Source organism: Camarhynchus parvulus, unplaced genomic scaffold, assembly GCF_901933205.1.
Source record: "Camarhynchus parvulus unplaced genomic scaffold, STF_HiC, whole genome shotgun sequence".
NCBI lineage: Eukaryota > Metazoa > Chordata > Aves > Passeriformes > Thraupidae > Camarhynchus > Camarhynchus parvulus.
This window is the reverse complement of record NW_022148248.1, coordinates 207,033-224,556: the sequence shown is the minus strand read 5'-3', so window position 1 is coordinate 224,556 and position 17,524 is coordinate 207,033. Positions and strand designations below refer to the sequence as shown.

The 17,524-nt window shown below is 61.4% G+C and overlaps 1 protein-coding gene across 1 annotated transcript; it reads left to right on the top strand.

Moving 5' to 3' along the window:
- Positions 1–1,238: 1,238 nt before the first annotated feature.
- On the top strand, positions 1,239–10,697 carry LOC115916346 (mucin-2-like). Its single transcript, XM_030970046.1, has 12 exons — positions 1,239–3,257; positions 3,689–4,260; positions 4,323–5,513; positions 5,812–6,050; positions 6,124–6,845; positions 6,898–8,710; positions 8,789–8,896; positions 9,535–9,662; positions 9,751–9,809; positions 9,901–10,049; positions 10,173–10,241; positions 10,531–10,697. The coding sequence occupies exons 1-12, from the start codon at positions 1,239–1,241 to the stop codon at positions 10,695–10,697; spliced, it is 7,236 nt and encodes a 2,411-aa protein (XP_030825906.1).
- Positions 10,698–17,524: the final 6,827 nt, after the last annotated feature.

The window sequence follows — 17,524 nt, the reverse complement described above, 5'->3', positions numbered from 1 at the left end:
GAGAGAGGAAGAGGAGGATGAAGGAAGGTGGAGGAGATGAGGAGGAAGGTGAAGAAGAGCAGGGGGAGGATGAAGGGCATCAACAGAAGAGGGAGGTCTTGGAAGAGGAGGAGGAGGAGGATGAAGGACGGTGGAGGAGATGGGGGGACATTGGGTGGGTCAAAGGGCAGGAGGAGGAGGAGGAGGAAGGTGAGGATGATGGAGGAGGTTGGACAGGGAGAAGAAGAAACCTTGGATGAAGGTCTTGGAGAAGGAGGAGGAGGAAGAGGAGGGTGAAGATGAAGGAGGATGGAGGAGATTGGGGGACATTGGGTGGGTCAAAGGGCAGGAGGAGGAGGAGGAGGAGGAGGAGGAGGAAGGTCGGGGTCTCTGCTCACCCTGGACCTTCCCCTGCAGCCGCCGTCCTGGGGACAACCAGAGCCCAGGGGAGCTCCAGGGACACCACGGACATCACTGGGACCACTCTGGGCACCTCAGAGACCTCCACGACCTCCTCAGAGACCACCCCGAGCACCACAGGGACCACCACGAACATCACAGGGTTCTCCACAACCGCCCCAGAGATGACACCAACCTCCTCAGAGACCTCCACAACCACCTCAGTGATCACCACGACCACCCCAGAGATGACACCAAGCTCCTCAGAGACCACCCTGAGCACCATAGGGACCTCCATGAGCACCTCAGAGACCACTCCACCCACCACAGGGACCACCCTGAGCACCTCAAGCACCTCCATGAGCACCTCATGGACCACCTCAGCCACATCAGGAAGCACCACGACCACCACAGAGACCCCCACGACCTCCTCAGGAACCACCATGACCAACAGAGAGACCACCACGACCACCCCAGTGACCTCCACAACCACCTTAGGGACCACCACCACCTCCTCAGGGACCACGACCATCACAGAGACCTCCACAACTGCCCCAGAGATGACACCAACCTCCTCAGAGACCTCCACAACCACCTCAGGGACCACCACGACCACCTCAGAGATGACACCAACCTCCTCAGAGGCCACCCTGACCACCATAGGGACCTCCACGATTGCCACAGTGACCACCCCAAGCACCACAGGTTCCTCCACCAGCACCTCAGGGACACCCACGACCATCCCAGAGGCCACCACGACCACACCAGTGACCACCACAACTGTCCCAGAGACCTTCACGACCACCACAGGGACCACCCCAAGCACAACAGAGACCTCCACGACCTCCTCAGGAACCACCATGACCAACACAGAGACCACCACAACCACCTCAGAGACCACCACCACCTCCTCAGGGACCACGACCACCACCCCAGAGACCTCCACCACCATCACAGAGACCACCACGACCACCACAGGTTCCTCCACGACCACCACAGGGACAACCTCAACAACCTCAGGGACCTCCACGACCTCGGTGACCTCCACGACCATCCCAGTGACCTTCACAACCACCTCAGGGCCCACCCCAACCACCACAGAAATCTCCACAACCACACCAGTGACCACCACGACCACGACAGGTTCCTCCATGACCACCTCAGGGACCACCCCAACCTCCTCAGGGTCTTCCACGACCACCCCTAAGACCACCACAACCATCCCAGGGAGCTCCTCGACCATCACAGGGACCACCACGACCACCACAGCGTCCTCCACGACCACTTCAGGGACCTCCACGACTCCAGCGACCACCACGGTCACCCCAGAGACCTCCTCAACCACCTCAGGGACACCCACAACCACACCAGTGACCACCACGACCATCTCAGAGACCTCCACGACCTCGGTGACCTCCACCACCACCCCAGGGAGCTCCACGACCATCACAGGGACCATCCCGAGCACCACAGAGACCTCCACGACCTCCTCAGGAACCACCACAACCACCCCAGAGACCTCCACGACCGCCCCAGTGACCACCATGACCATCTCAGAGACCACCACAACCATCCCAGGGAGCTCCACGACCACCTCAGGGCCCTCCATGACCACATCAGGAACAACCACGATCAACACAGAGACCACCCTGACCACCTCAGGTTCCTCCACGACCTCAGGGACCACCCCAACCTCCTCAGGGTCTTCCATGACCACCTCAGAGACCTCCACAACCTTGGTGACCTCCACGACCATCCCAGAGACCTCCACAACCTTGGTGACCTCCACAACCATCCCAGTGACCACCACGACCATCACAGGGACCATCCCGAGCACCACAGAGACCACCACGACCACCCCAGTGACCTCCACAACCACTTTAGGGGCCACCACCACCTCCTCAGGGACCACGACCACCATCCCAGAGACCTCCACAACCACCGCAGGGACTTCCACAGCTCCAGAGACCACCACGGTCACCCCAGAGACCACCTCAACCACCTCAGGGACACCCACGACCTCAGTGACCTCCACAACCACCACAACGACCACTCCCACCTCCTCAGGGTCTTCCACGACCACCCCAGTGACCACCACGACCACCCCAGTGACCACCACGACCACCACAGGTTCCTCCACGACCTCAGAGACCACCACGGTCACCCCAGAGACCACCTCAACCACCTCAGGGACACTCACAACCACACCAGTGACCACCACGACCATCTCAGAGACCTCCACGACCTCGGTGACCTCCACCACCATCCCAGGGAGCTCCACCACCATCACAGGGACCACCGTGACCACCACAGCGTCCTCCACAACCACTTCAGGGACCTCCATGACTCCAGTGACCACCACGGTCACCCCAGAGACCACCTCAACCACCTCAGGGTCTTCCACGACCACCCCAGTGACCTCCACGACCACCTTAGGCACCACCACCACCTCCTCAGGGACCACGACCACCAGCCCAGGGACCTCCACGACCACCCCTAAGACCTCCACAACCACCTCAGGGCCCACCCCAACCACCACAGAACTCTCCACGATCACATCAGGGACCACCCTGACCACCACAGATTCCTCCACGACTCCCACAGGGACCACCCCAACCTCCTCAGGGTCCTCCACGACCATCCCAGAGACCTCCACGACCACCCTAGTGACCTCTACAACCATCACAGGGACCATCCTGAGCACCACAGAGACCTCCACGACCTCCTCAGGAACCACCATGACCAACACAGAGACCTCCACCACCATCACAGGGACCACACTGACCACCTCAGGGACACCCACAGCCACACCAGCGACCACCACGACCATCCCAGAGACCACCTCAACCACCTCAGGGACACCCACGACCACCCCCCAGGTTCCTCCACGACCTCAGAGACCACCACGGTCACCCCAGAGACCACCCCAACCTCCTCAGGCTCCACCACGACCATCCCAGAGACCTCCACGACCACACCAGTGACCATCACGACAACCTCAGAGACTTCCACGACCTCGGTGACCTCCACAACCATCACAGAGACCACCCCAACCTCCTCTGGCTCCCCCACAGCCCTGTCAGGGAGCTCCACGACCACTTTAGGGTCCACCACGGCCCCAGGGACCTCCACGACCTCCTCAGGCTCTACCATGACCACATCTGGGACCTCAACGACCTCATGGACCACCTCAGCCACCCCTAAGACCGCCCCAACCTCCTCAGGGACACACACGACCACAACAAAGACCACCCAAACCACCTCAGGGACCTCCACAACCACCCCAGGGACCACCACGTCCATCCCAGAGACCACCACGACCTCCTCAGGGACCACCACGACCACATCAGAGACCACCACGACCACCCCACCGACCTCCACAAGCACGTCAGGGACATCCATGACCACCCCAGGGACCACCACCTCTTCCTCAGGGACCACCACGACCATGTCAGGGGCGACCACCTCAGGGACCACCACAGCCACCCCTAAGACCACCACAACCGCCTCGTGGACCAGCAGGACAACCCCAGGGACCTCCACGACCACAGCAGAGACCTCCACGACTCCAGCGACCACCACAGTCACCCCAGAGACCTCCACGACCTCAGTGACCTCCACAACCATCACAACGACCACTCCCACCTCCTCAGGGTCTTCCACAACCACCTCAGGGACACCCACGACCACCCCAGTGACCACCACAACAACCTCAGAGACCTCCACGACCTCGGTGATGTCCACCACCATCCCAGGGTCTTCCACAACCACCTCTGGGACCACCCCAACCATCTCAGAGACCACCACGACCCCTCCTAAGAGCACCCCAACCACCCCAGTGACCTCCATAACCACCACAATGACCACTCCCACCATCCCAGGGTCTTCCACAACCACCTCTGGGACACCCACGACCACCCCTGTGACCACCACCACCATCCCAGGGAGCTCCACGACCACCCCAGTGACCAGCCCAACCACCTCATGGACCACCTGGACCACATCAGGAACCACCACGACCACCTCAGAGACCTCCACCACCATCACAGGGACCATCCCGAGCGCCACAGCGTCCTCCACGACCGCTTCAGGGACCTCCACAACCTCAGAGACCACCACGGTCATCCCAGAGACCTCCACAACCACACCAGGGACACCCACATCCACCCCAGTACCACCCCACCACCACATCACCCAAGACCACCAGCAGAGACCACCCCAACCTCCTCAGGGACACCCACAACCACACCAGTGACCTCCACCACTTCCTCAGGAACCTCCACTGCGACCTTCCCAGAGACCTCCACCACCTCAGTGACCACCCCGACCACATCCGAGACCACCCCGACCTCCTCAGAGACCTCCACGACCACCTCAGGGACCTTCCCAACCACCTCATGGACCACCACCATGACCACCTCATGGACCTCCACGACTTCAGGGACCACCACGACCACATCAGAGACCACCACGACCACCCCAGGGAGCTCCACGACCATCACAGGGACCATCCCGACCACCACGACCACCCCAGTGACCAGCCCAATGACCTCCTGGACCACCTCGACCACATCAGGAACCACGCCGACCACCCCAGTGACCTCCACGACCTCAGAGACCTCCACAACCACCTCTGGCTCCACCACCACCCCAGGGACCTCCACGACCTCCTCAGGCTCTACCATGACCACATCTGGGACCTCAACGACCTCATGGACCACCTCAGCCACCCCTAAGACCGCCCCAACCTCCTCAGGGACACACACGACCACAACAGAGACCACCCAAATCACCTCAGGGACCTCCACAACCACCCCAGGGACCACCACGACCACCTCGGAGACACCCACGACCAACACAGAGACCTCCACAACCTCAGTGACCACCACGTCCATCCCAGAGACCACCACAACCACCCCACCGACCTCCACAAGCATGTCAGGGACATCCATGACCACCCCAGGGACCACCACCTCTTCCTCAGGGACCACCACGACCATGTCAGGGGCGACCACCCCAGGGACCACCACAGCCACCCCTAAGACCACCACAACCGCCTCAGTGGACCAGCAGGACAACCCCAGGGACCTCCCAAACCACAGCAGAGACCTCCACGACTCCCAGCGACCACCACGGTCACCCCAGAGACCTCCACGACCTCAGTGACCTCCACAACCATCACAGCGACCACTCCCACCTCCTCAGGGTCTTCCACAACCACCTCAGGGACACCCATGACCACCCCAGTGACCACCACAACAACCTCAGAGACCTCCACGACCTCGGTGATGTCCACCACCATCCCAGGGTCTTCCACAACCACCTCTGGGACCACCCCAACCATCTCAGAGACCACCACGACCCCTCCTAAGAGCACCCCAACCACCCCAGTGACCTCCATAACCACCACAATGACCACTCCCACCATCCCAGGGTCTTCCACAACCACCTCTGGGACACCCACGACCACCCCTGTGACCACCACCACCATCCCAGGGAGCTCCACGACCACCCCAGTGACCAGCCCAACCACCTCATGGACCACCTGGACCACATCAGGAACCACCACGACCACCTCAGAGACCTCCACCACCATCACAGGGACCATCCCGAGCGCCACAGCGTCCTCCACGACCGCTTCAGGGACCTCCACAACCTCAGAGACCACCACGGTCATCCCAGAGACCTCCCCAACCTCACCAGGGACACCCACATCCACCCCAGTGACCACCCCGACCACCACAGGTTCCTCCACGACCTCAGAGACCACCACGGTCGCCCCAGAGACCACCCCAACCTCCTCAGGGACACCCACAACCACACCAGTGACCACCACGACCATCTCAGAGACCTCCATGACCTCGGTGACCTCCACAACCACCCCAGGGAGCTCCACGACCATCACAGGGACCATCCCGAGCACCACAGAGACCTCCACGACCACCCCAGTGACCTCCACGACCTCAGAGACCTCCACAACCATCACAGAGACCTCCACAACCACCTCTGGCTCCACCACCACCCCAGGGACCTCCACGACCTCCTCAGGCTCTACCATGACCACATCTGGGACCTCAACGACCTCATGGACCACCTCAGCCACCCCTAAGACCGCCCCAACCTCCTCAGGGACACACACGACCACAACAGAGACCACCCAAACCACCTCAGGGACCTCCACAACCACCCTAGGGACCACCACGACCACCTCGGAGACACACACGACCACAACAGAGACCACCCCAACCACCTCAGGGACCTCCACGACTCCAGCGACCACCACGACCATCCCAGAGACCTCCACAACCACCTCAGGGACACCCACAACCACACCAGTGACCACCACGACCTCAGTGACCTCCACAACCATCACAGAGACCACCCCAACCTCCTCAGGGTCTTCCACGACCACCCCAGTGACCACCACGACCACCCCAGGTTCCTCCATGACCTCAGAGACCACCACGGTCACCCCAGAGACCACCCCAACCTCCTCAGGCTCCACCACCACCATCCCAGAGACCTCCGACCACCACCACAGGGACACCCACATCCACACCAGTGACCACCATGACCTCGGTGACCTCCACAACCACCCCAGGGTCCTCCACAACCACCTCAGGGTCCACCACAACCATGTCCGGGACCTCCACGAGCTCCACCACCTTCCCAGAGACCTCCACGACCTCAGGGCCCACCACGACCATCCCATGGACCACCCCGACTAGCCCAGAGATGACACCAACCACCTCAGGGACACCCATGACCCCACCAGAGACCCCCACGACCACCTCAGTGACCACCTCAACCATCTCAGGGTCTTCCATGACCACCTCAGGGACCTCCACAACCATGTCAGGGACCACCCCGACCACCTCAGTGTCCTCCACGACCACACCGGAGACCCCCACGACCTCAGTGACCACCACGATCTTCCCAAAGACCACCACCACCTCAGGAACCACCACAACCGTGTCAGGGACCTCCACGACCACACCAGAGACCCCCACGACCACCTCAGGTACCACCATGACCTCAATGACCTCCACGACCACCTCAGGAACACCTAGGACCACCCCAGCGACCACCCCAACCATCTCAGGGTCTTCCACAATCACCTCAGGGACCACCACAACCATGTCATGGACCACTCCAACCACCTCGGGGACCTCCACGACCACCCCAGTGACCACCACGACCTTCCCAGAGACCTCCACCACCTCAGTGACCACCCCGACCACATCAGAGACCACCCCGACCACGTCATGGACCACCATGACCACTTCAGGGACCTCCACTACCTCCTCAGGGTCCACCATGACCACTCCTAAGACCACCCCAACCACCTCATGGAGCTCCACGACTTCAGGGACCGTCATGACTACATCAGAGACCACCACGACCTCAGTGACCACCACGATCTTCCCAAAGACCACCACCACCTCAGGAACCACCACAACCATGTCAGGGACCTCCACCACCACACCAGAGACCCCCACGACCTCAATGACCTCCACGACCACCTCAGGAACACCCACGACCACCACAGCAACCACCCCAACCATCTCAGGGTCTTCCACAATCACCTCAGGGACCTCCACGACCTCCTCAGGCTCCACCACGACCACTCATAAGACGACCCCAACCACCTCATGGACCTCCACGACTTCAGAGACCACCACGACCACCCCACTGACCTCCACAACCACATCAGGGAGCTCCATGACCACCCCAGGGACCACCACCTCCTCCTCAGGGACCACCACGACCATGTCAGGGATGACCACCCCAGGGACCACCACCACCTTCTCAGGCTCCACCACGAGCACCTCAGGGACCACCCCAACCACCTCGGAGACACCCACGACCAACACAGAGACCTCCACAACCTCAGTGACCACCACGTCCATCCCAGAGACCACCACGACCTCCTCAGGGACCACCACGACCACATCAGAGACCTCCACGACGACCCCTAAGACCACCCCAACCACCACAGGGACACCCACAGCCACCACAGCGACCACCCCAACCATCTCAGGGTCTTCCACGACCACCTCATGGACCTCCACAACCATGTCAGGGACCACCACGACCACTCCTAAGACCACCCCAACCACCTCGGGGACCTCCACAACCACACCAGAGACCACCACGACCACCTCAAGGACCACCACGACCACCCCAGAGACCACCACGACCTCCTCAGGGACCTCCACGACCTTCCCAGAGCCCACCACGACCTCACGGACCACCGCAACCACCTTGCTGACCTCCACGTCGCCCACCATCTCCACCACCCCTTTCCCCACCACGGTTCCACCTCCACCAGGTGAGTCCTCCCCAGGTGAGCTCCACCTTCTCCTGGGGTGTCCCCGGGGCTGTCCCTGATGTCCCCGTGTCCCACCAGGGCTGTGTGAGAACGGGGGGACCCCCGGTGGCACCGGATGTCTCTGCTCGCCGTCCTACGCCGGACCACGCTGCGAGTTCTCCACCGACACCGTGGACACCAACCTGCGTGAGTGCTGGGGCCACCTCGCACCTGGGGGACCTGGGCATCTTGGGGTTCCTGGTCTTCTTGGGGATCCTCAGCACCTCGGTGGTGCTGGTGTCTTTGGGGTCTTGGTCTTCTTGGTGGTCCTGGTGGTTTTGGGATTCCTGGGCATCTTGGGGGTCTTGGTCTTCTTGGGGGTTTTGGGCACCTTGGATGTTCTGGTGGTTTTGGGGTTCCTGGTCCTCTTGGTTGTCCTGGTGGTTTTGGTGGTCCTGGTGTCTTTGGGGGTCCTGGTCCTCTTGGTGGTCCTGGTCCTCTTGGTGGTCCTGGTGTCTTTGGGGGTCCTGGTCTTCTTGGGGGTCCTGGTGGTTTTTGGGGGTTTTGATGGTTTTGGGGGTCTTGGTCTTCTTTGGGGTTCTGATCTTCATGGGGTTCTCAGCACCTTGGAGGTTCTAGTGTCTTTGGAGGTCCTGGTCTCCTTGGGGTTCCTGGTCTCCTTGGTGGTCCTGGACATCATGGAGGTCCTGGTCACTTTGGGGCTCCTGGACATCTTGGAGGTCCTGGTCACTTTGGGGTTCCTGGTTTCCTTGGTGGGGTGGTCCTGGACACCCTGGAGGTCCTCACCCCCCCATCCTACCCCACCAACCCCATTGCTCCTCCAGCGTTCCCTGGGACCATCATGGCCGCCGTGGACATGGAGGTGACCCTCACCAACTTCAACTACTCCGAGGACCTGAAGGACCCCGACTCCGAGACCTTCCTCTCCTTCCAGAACCACTTCCGGCAGGAGGTGAGGACGTGGCGCGACCACAGTGTCCCACCACGGCCACCAAGGTGACCACGGAGGTGACCACCAAGGTGACCTTCTGTCCTTGCAGATCAAGAAGATCTATGGGACCATCCCTGGCTACGAGGGCGTGGAGATCACCAGCCTCAAGTAAGGAGGTCCCTGACCACCCCCAAAGCTGGGGTGGGGTGGGATGTCCCCAGACCCCCCCCTTGTGACCTCCTGTGTCCCCTCCCTGAAGGTCCGGCAGCATCGTGGTGGGACACCAGGTGTTCTTCACCATGGCCCAGAGCAGCAACACCACCGAGAAGTTCCAGGAGACCACGAAGGAGATGGTGGAGAACCTGCGGGAGGCGGAGGCCGGCCAGGGCCAGTGCCAGCACAACACCTGTGGGTGACCCTCCAAAAGCCCCCCCAGATCCTCCTGGACCCCTTGTGGGACCTCCCCTGGACCTCTGGGGTCCAGCTGGGGCATCCAAGGGTGGTCTCTGATGTCTTCTCCTCCCACCCCAGCCGTGCTGTGCCTGGTGCTGAGACCCAACCCCGTGGTCAGCGCCATGAGGGAGGTGATGGACCTGGATGGTGAGACTGGCGTGGAGACCTTGACCACCCCATGGACCCTCCTGACCACCCCATGGACCCTCCTGATCATCCCATGGATCCCCCTGACCACCCCACCACCTCCTGACCACCCCATGGACCCTCCTGAACCCCACCACCTCCTGACCACCCCATGGACCTTCCTGACCACCCCATGGACCCTCCTTAACACCCCATGGACCCTTCTGCCCATCCCACCACCCTCTGCCCACCCAACATCTCCTGTCCCTCACCCGCCCCTCAATGTCCCCTTGTTGTCCCCTCTGTCCAGAGCTGTGCCACCAGCGAGCCCCCGCCGGCTACGGTGACTTCTTCTGGGCGGTGGTGACCTCGGGGGTCCTGCACTGCGTCACCTCCTGCACGCCCAACCTGCCCCAGAGCCTGGAGTGCCACCATGGCCGCTGCCAGGTCACCCGCCAGGGACCACAGTGCTTGTGAGTGCCACCAAGGGCTCCTAGAACCTGTCACGGGGTCACAATGTCCACCAAGGGCTCCTAGAACCTGTCATGGGGTGACAATGTCCACCATGGGGTCACAACGGCCACCACGGGTCATGTCCACATGTTCCAACGGGCTCCTAGAACCTGTCATGGGGTGACAATGTCCACCAAGGGGTCCCAACGTCCATGATGGGGTCCCAATGTCCACCACGGGGTCCCAATGTCCACCATGAGGTTCCAACGTCCACCATGGGGTCCCAACACCCATTGGGGGTTCTCAACATCCGCCATAGGGTTCCAACACCCACCATGAGGTCCCAACGTCCACCATGGGGTCCCAACATCCACCACGGGGTTCCAATGTCCATGATGGGGTCCCAACGTCCACCATGGGGTCCCAACGTCCACCACGGGGTTCCAATGTCCATGACGGGGTCCCAACATCCACCATGAGGTTCCAATGTCCACCATGAGGTTCCAATGTCCACCATGAGGTTCCAGTGTTCACCACGGGGTCCCAACATCCACCATGGGGTCCCAATGTCCACCATGGGGTCCCAATGTCCACCATGGGGTCCCAACATCCACCATGAGGTCCCAACGTCCACTATGGGGTCCCAATGTCCACCATGGGGTCCCAATGTCCACCATGGGGTCCCAACGTCCACCATGGGGTCCCAATGTCCACCATGAGGTTCCAGTGTCCACCATGGGGTCCCACCACCCATTGGGGGGTCTCAATGTCCACCATGGGGTCCCAATGTCCATGACGGGGTCCCAACATCCACCATGAGGTCCCAACGTCCACTATGGGGTCCCAACGTCCACCACGGGGTCCCAACGTCCACCACGGGGTCCCAATGTCCACCACGGGGTCCCAACGTCCACCATGGGGTCCCAACGTCCACCACGGGGTCCCAATGTCCACCATGGGGTCCCAATGTCCACCATGGGGTCCCAACGGTCCCAATGTCCACCATGAGGTTCAGTGTCACCATGGGGTCCCACCACCCATGCCAATGTCCACCATGGGGTCCCAATGTCCATGGGGGTCCCAATGTCCCAACATCCACCCATGGGGTCCCAACATGGGGTCCCAATCCACCACCATGGGGTCCCAATTCGCACACCATGGGGTCCCAATGTCCACCATGGGGTCCCAATGTCCATGACGGGGTCCCAATGTCCACCACGGGGTCCCACTCCACCGCCGTCCACCATGGGGTCCCAATGTCCTGCCGTGGGGTCCCAATGTCCCAATGGTCCCACCCCCTTGGGGGGTCTCAATGTCCACCATGGGGTCCCAACGTCCACCACGGGGTCCCACCACCCCTCGAGCCCGAGTTGTGACCGTTGTCCCCTCCGCAGCTGCCCCGGACCAGGAGCTGTACTGGTACACGGGCTCCCAGTGCTCGGGCCGGGTCAGCAAGGTGGGCACGGGGCTGGGCGTGGCCGTGGCCCTGCTCTTCCTCACCTGCGTCATCCTCATCCCGGCGCTGCTCTGCCGCCGGCGCCGGCGCTGCCGCAGGTACCGCACGGGGGCTCCCGGTTTGGGCTCCAGTTTGGGGGGGCTCCCAGTTTGGGGAGGGGGCTCCCGGTTTGGGGTCCCCGTTTGGGGAGGGGTCTTCCGGTTTGGGGTCCCAGTTTGGGTTTCCCATCTCTGGGGGGGCTCCCAGTTTGGGGTCCCAGTCTGGGGGGCTCCCAGTTTGGGCTCCCAGTTTGGGGAGGGGTCTCCCAGTTTGGGTTCCAGTTTAGGGGGGCTCCCGGTTTGGGGTCCAGTTTGGGGTCCCAGTTTGGGTTCCCAGTTTGGGGGGGATCTCCCAGTTTGGGTTCCCAGTTTGGGGAGGGGTCTCCCAGTTTGGGTTATGCCTTGGGAGGGGTAGCCCAGTTTGGATTTTGGGGGGGGGGTCTCCCAGTCTGGATTCCCAGTTTGGGGGCTCCCGGTTTGGGTTCCCAGTTTGGGGAGGGGTCTCCCAGTTTGGGGGGTCTCCCAGTTTGGGTTCCCAGTTCGGGGAGGGGTCTCCCAGTCTGGATTCCCCATTATTTAGGGTGTCCCAGTTTGGGGAGGGGTCTCCCAGTTTGGGTTTTCCATCTCTGGGGGGGTTCCCAGTTTGGGTTCTGCCTTGGGAGGGGGCTCCCAGTTTGGATTCCCAGTTTGGGAGGGATCTCCCAGCTTGGATTTTGGGGAGGGGTCTCCCAGTTTGGGTTCCCAGTTTGGGGGGAGGGTCTCCCACTCCAGTTTTCCCAGTTTGGGGGGGATCTCCCAGTTTGGATTTTGGGGCGGGGGTCTCCCAATCCTCACCCGGTTTCCCCTCCCCCAGTGACCTCCCCCCCTATTTCGGGGGTTCTTGGTACGAGCTCGACGATTTCTCCTGGCCCCCACCGCGCGGCTCCGTCATCCCCAACCCGGGGGTCGCCCCCCCGCCGCCCCCAGACCCAATTTGAGGACCCCGAGACCTGGAGGAGACCCCCGGGACCCCCACAGGGGGGGCTGGGGGTCCCCCGCCTTCAGACCGTCCTTGGAGCGGGTGGATCCCTTCCTGCAGGTATGTACACCCCTGCCAGGACCCCAAAATGACCTGAAATCCCCTGCCAGGACCCTAAAAAGACCCTAAATCCCCTTCCAGGACCTAAATGGAACATAAATCCCTTTCCAGGACCCAAAAATGACCCTAAATCCCTTTCCAGGACCCTAAAGGGACCCCAAATCCCCTGCCAGGACCTAAAAGGAACCTAAATCCCCTTCCACGACACAAAAGGAATCCCAAACCCCCTTCAAGGACGCTAAAGGGACCTAAATCCACTTCCAGGACCCTAAAGGGACCCCAAACCCCTTTCAGAACCCAAAAAAGACCCCAAACCCCCTTCCAGGACCCAAAAAAGACCCTAAATCCACTTCCAGGACTCTAAAGAGACCTAAATCCCCTTCCAGGACCCAAAAGGGATCCCAAATCCCTTCCAGGACCCCAGAAAGACCCCAAATCCCCTTCCAGGACCCCCCTCTCACTCTGTCCCCTCCCCCAGCTGAGGACCCCGAGGCCGAGGGTGACCCCTGACCTGTGACCCCCCCGTGGGACCTCCTGGAGCGCCACGAGGGGACCCCGACCCCAAAGAGGGGACATCGACCCCGATGAGGGGACATCAACACCAGTGAGGGGACCCTGACCCCAAAGAGGGGACATCGACCCCAGTGAGGGACATTGACACCAAAGAGGGGACATTGACCCCAGTGAGGGGACATCGACACCGATGAGGGGACATCGAGCCCGAAGAGGGGACATTGACCCCAAAGAGGGGACATTGACCCCAATGAGAGGACATTGACCTGGACCAGGAGACCCCAACTTGGACCAGGAGACCCCGACCCAAATGAGAGGACATTGACTCCAACCAGGAGACCCCCAAACCCCAAGGAGGGGACCCCAACCTGGACCAGGAGACCCCAACTCCAATGAGGGGACATCAACCTGGACCAGGAGACCCCAACCCTAACCAGGAGACCCCAACATGGACCAGGAGACCCCCAAACCCCAAGAGAGACCCCCCAAACCCACGTGAGAATTGGGACTGACTCCCAGTATGTCCCAGTAGCTCCCAGTAGCTCCCAGTTTGCTCCGGCGCGCGGGACGCGTCAGGATCTGGGTGAGACCCTCGGGGTTGGGGTTTTTGGGGGATTTTGGTGGAATTTTGGGGGAATTTTGGGGTTTTCTGTGGGACTTGGGGGAGGGAACCCCTCAATATTTATTTATTTGGGGTGATGAAGCCCCAACCCCTCCCCCCACCGGGCAGAGCCTGGAGGGTCCCCAGGGGGGGTTGAACCCCCCCAAAAATCCCTTTTGGGGAGGGGGAGGGGGGAGGGGAAGAGCCCCGCCCCCTTTTCCTGCCCCTCCCCCCCTATTTATTTATGGTAATTAATCAATGTGTTGATAATAAATAATCGATTGCTTGGTTTAATTGGTGTGAATTCCTTCGTTTTTGGGAGTGGGGGGCCGTGTGACTGGGAGATACTGGGAGGGACTGGGAGGTGGCACCCAGAACAAACTGGGACATACTGGGGAGAACTGGGACACACCGGGAACATCCCGGAAGGTGACAACCCCCCCCAAACCCCCCAAATCCCACCAGGGACCCCCCTGGGGACACCCCAAAACCGCTTCCCCACCCCAAAACCCCCTCCCCTGGCTGGGAGGGGACGCGTGGCCGTCACCCCGCGATGACTCAACTCAACCCAACCCAACTCAACGTAACTCAACCCAACCTGACGTAACCCAACCCAACCCAACTCAATGTCACCCAACCCAACGTAACCCAACCCAACCCAACGTAACCCAACCCAACCCAACGTAACCCAATCCAACTCAACGTAACCCAATCCAACTCAATGTAACTCAACGTAATTCAACCCAACCCAACCTAACCCAACCCAAGCTCCCCCCAGTCCCAGCTCCAGCATCTCCAGGACTTTCAGGACGCCGGCCCCGCCCCAAAGGCGGTGCCCACCCCCGGCTCCCCCTCGTTATCTTATCAGCAACCCCGGCGCCAGGGCTGGGCCGGCCGCGGCCGCTCCGGAGTGACCAGGCCAGTTGGAATTCCTTGGGGAATGTCCCGGCTCTTCTCACGCCCCTTTTTTTTTTTTTTAAATTAATTATTTAATTTATTTTTAAAAAATTTTCCGGGTTCCAGGGGTTTGATAAGAATTGGTGACTCAGGGAATTATTTACCGGCGCTGCCCAACCTTGCGGTTGATGACCGGGATGGGTTTGGGCCACAAAGTCCCGGTGGCCGCCGGACCCGGCTCAGTCGCTGCTCCAGGATCGGCCGAGGATGGAGTTGGGTGGCAGCGCCTTCATCTTCATCTTCCTCCTCCTCTTCGTCCCCTCGGGGGCTCTGTCAGGTGAGACGGGGCACCTCTAGAATTCTCTTTTTTGGGAATTTTTGGGGGGGTTTTTGGCTCTTTTCGGGGATTCCCGGCAATGAGCTTGCAGCACATTTTTGGGGGCCACCACAACCCTGTGTCCCCTCCCCTCTTCCCATCTTGGGATGGGGGGTTCTGGTCCTCAAGGAGCAGATTTGGGAGGGTCACACCCCGATGTCCCCTCCCGGGCTTGCGGGTTCCCTCCCGAGGGCGTTGGGTTGGGGGACATTGATCCACGGGATCAGGTGGGGCAGGAGGGGGATGGACCCCCAGGTCCCACTCCCAGTTTGGGGACAGATCTCCAGATCCCGTCCCCAGTTTGGGGACAAACTCCCAGTTCCCTCCTCCAGTTTGGGGACAGACTTTTGTGTCCCTTTCCCAGTTTGGAGACAGACCTCCAGGTCCCTTCTCCAGTTTGGGGACAAACCCTTGGGTCCCTTCTCCAGTTTGGGGACAGAACCTTGTGTCCCTTTTCCAGTTTGGGGACAAACTCCCAATTTCCTCTCCCAATCAATTTGGGGACAGACTCCCAGTTGCCACTCCCAGTTTGGAGACAGTCTTCTGTGTCCCTTTTCCAGTTTGGGGACAGACTCCCAGTTCCTTTCCCAGTTTGGGGACAAACCCTTGTGCCCCTTCCCCAATTTGGGGACAGCCCCCCAGCCCCTTCCCCAATTTGGGAACAACCCCAACCCCCTCCCCAATTTGGGGACAGTCCCCCAGCCCCGTCCCCGATTGGTGACATCCCCATTCCCACGCCACCCTCCCGTCCCTTGCAGCCCCCTGCGCCAACGGTGGCACCGCGGTTGGGGACACCTGCGTTTGTCCCCCCGGCCACTCCGGCCGCCTCTGTGAGACCCCCGACCCCGCCGGCTCCTGCCGCAACGGTGGCACCGCCGTGGGGACAACCTGCTACTGTCCCCCGGGCTTTGGGGGACCCCGGTGCCAGCGCCAGGACCCCGCCAGCGCCTGCCACAACGGGGCCACCGCCTTTGGGACAAGGTGCGTGTGCCCACCTGGGTTCCGCGGGGACACCTGCCGGGAGCTGGAGGAGCTCGGGCCGTGCCTCAACGGTGGCACCTTGGAGAAGAAGGGGACGTGCCGGTGTCCCCCCACAGCTTGGGGACCTCGGTGCGAGTGCACCGGCACAGGACCGACCACGGTGGCCGGGAGGGCGCTGTACGTCGGTGACACGGCGGGGACAAACGGCGCGGTGACGGCCACCGCCGCCGGAGGTGGCACCATGGATGTGCCATCGGTGAGGAGAGCCAGGAATGCCACGGCCAGGCCTGTGGAGGGCAATGCCACCACCGTGGTCATCGCTCGTGGTGGCGTCATGGGAAGGAATGTCACTGTCACCGGTGCGGTCAGTGCCACCACGGTCAGTCATGGGGTGGTCAGTACGGACCATGGAGTGGTGACCATCACAGAAGAGGACACAGTGGTCAATGGTGGCACGGACCATGATGTAGTGACCACCACAGAAAGGGACACAGTGGTCAACAGTGGCACGGACCATGGCGTGGTGACCATCACAGAAGAGGACACAGTGGTCAACGGTGGCACAGACCATGACGTGGTGACCACCACAGTGGTCAGCCCCAGCACGGTCAGTCATGGAGTGGCCAGCACGGACCATGGCGTGGTCACCATCAGAGAAAGGGACACAGTGGTCAACGGTGGCACAGACCATGACGTGGTGGCCACAGTCAGTCACGGGGTGGCCAGCACAGACCATGGAGTGGTGACCATCAGAGAAAGGGACACAGTGGTCAACGGTGGCACAGACCATGACGTGGTGACCACCACAGTGGTCAGCCCCAGCACAGTCAGTCACAGGCTGGCCAGCGCGGACCATGGTGTGGTGACCATCACAGAGAGGGACACAGTGGTCAATGGTGGCACAGACCATG

Excerpts from the sequence above, each read along its gene's own strand:
- LOC115916346 (XM_030970046.1), top strand. The coding sequence starts at position 1,239 with ATGACCAACACAGAGACCACCACAACCACCTCAGAGACCACCACCACC. Across the intron at positions 3,258-3,688 it reads CACCCACGACCACCCCCCAG|ACCACCACGACCTCCTCAGG; the intron begins GTTCCTCCACGA and ends TCCATCCCAGAG. Across the intron at positions 9,663-9,750 it reads AGAACCACTTCCGGCAGGAG|ATCAAGAAGATCTATGGGAC; the intron begins GTGAGGACGTGG and ends CTGTCCTTGCAG.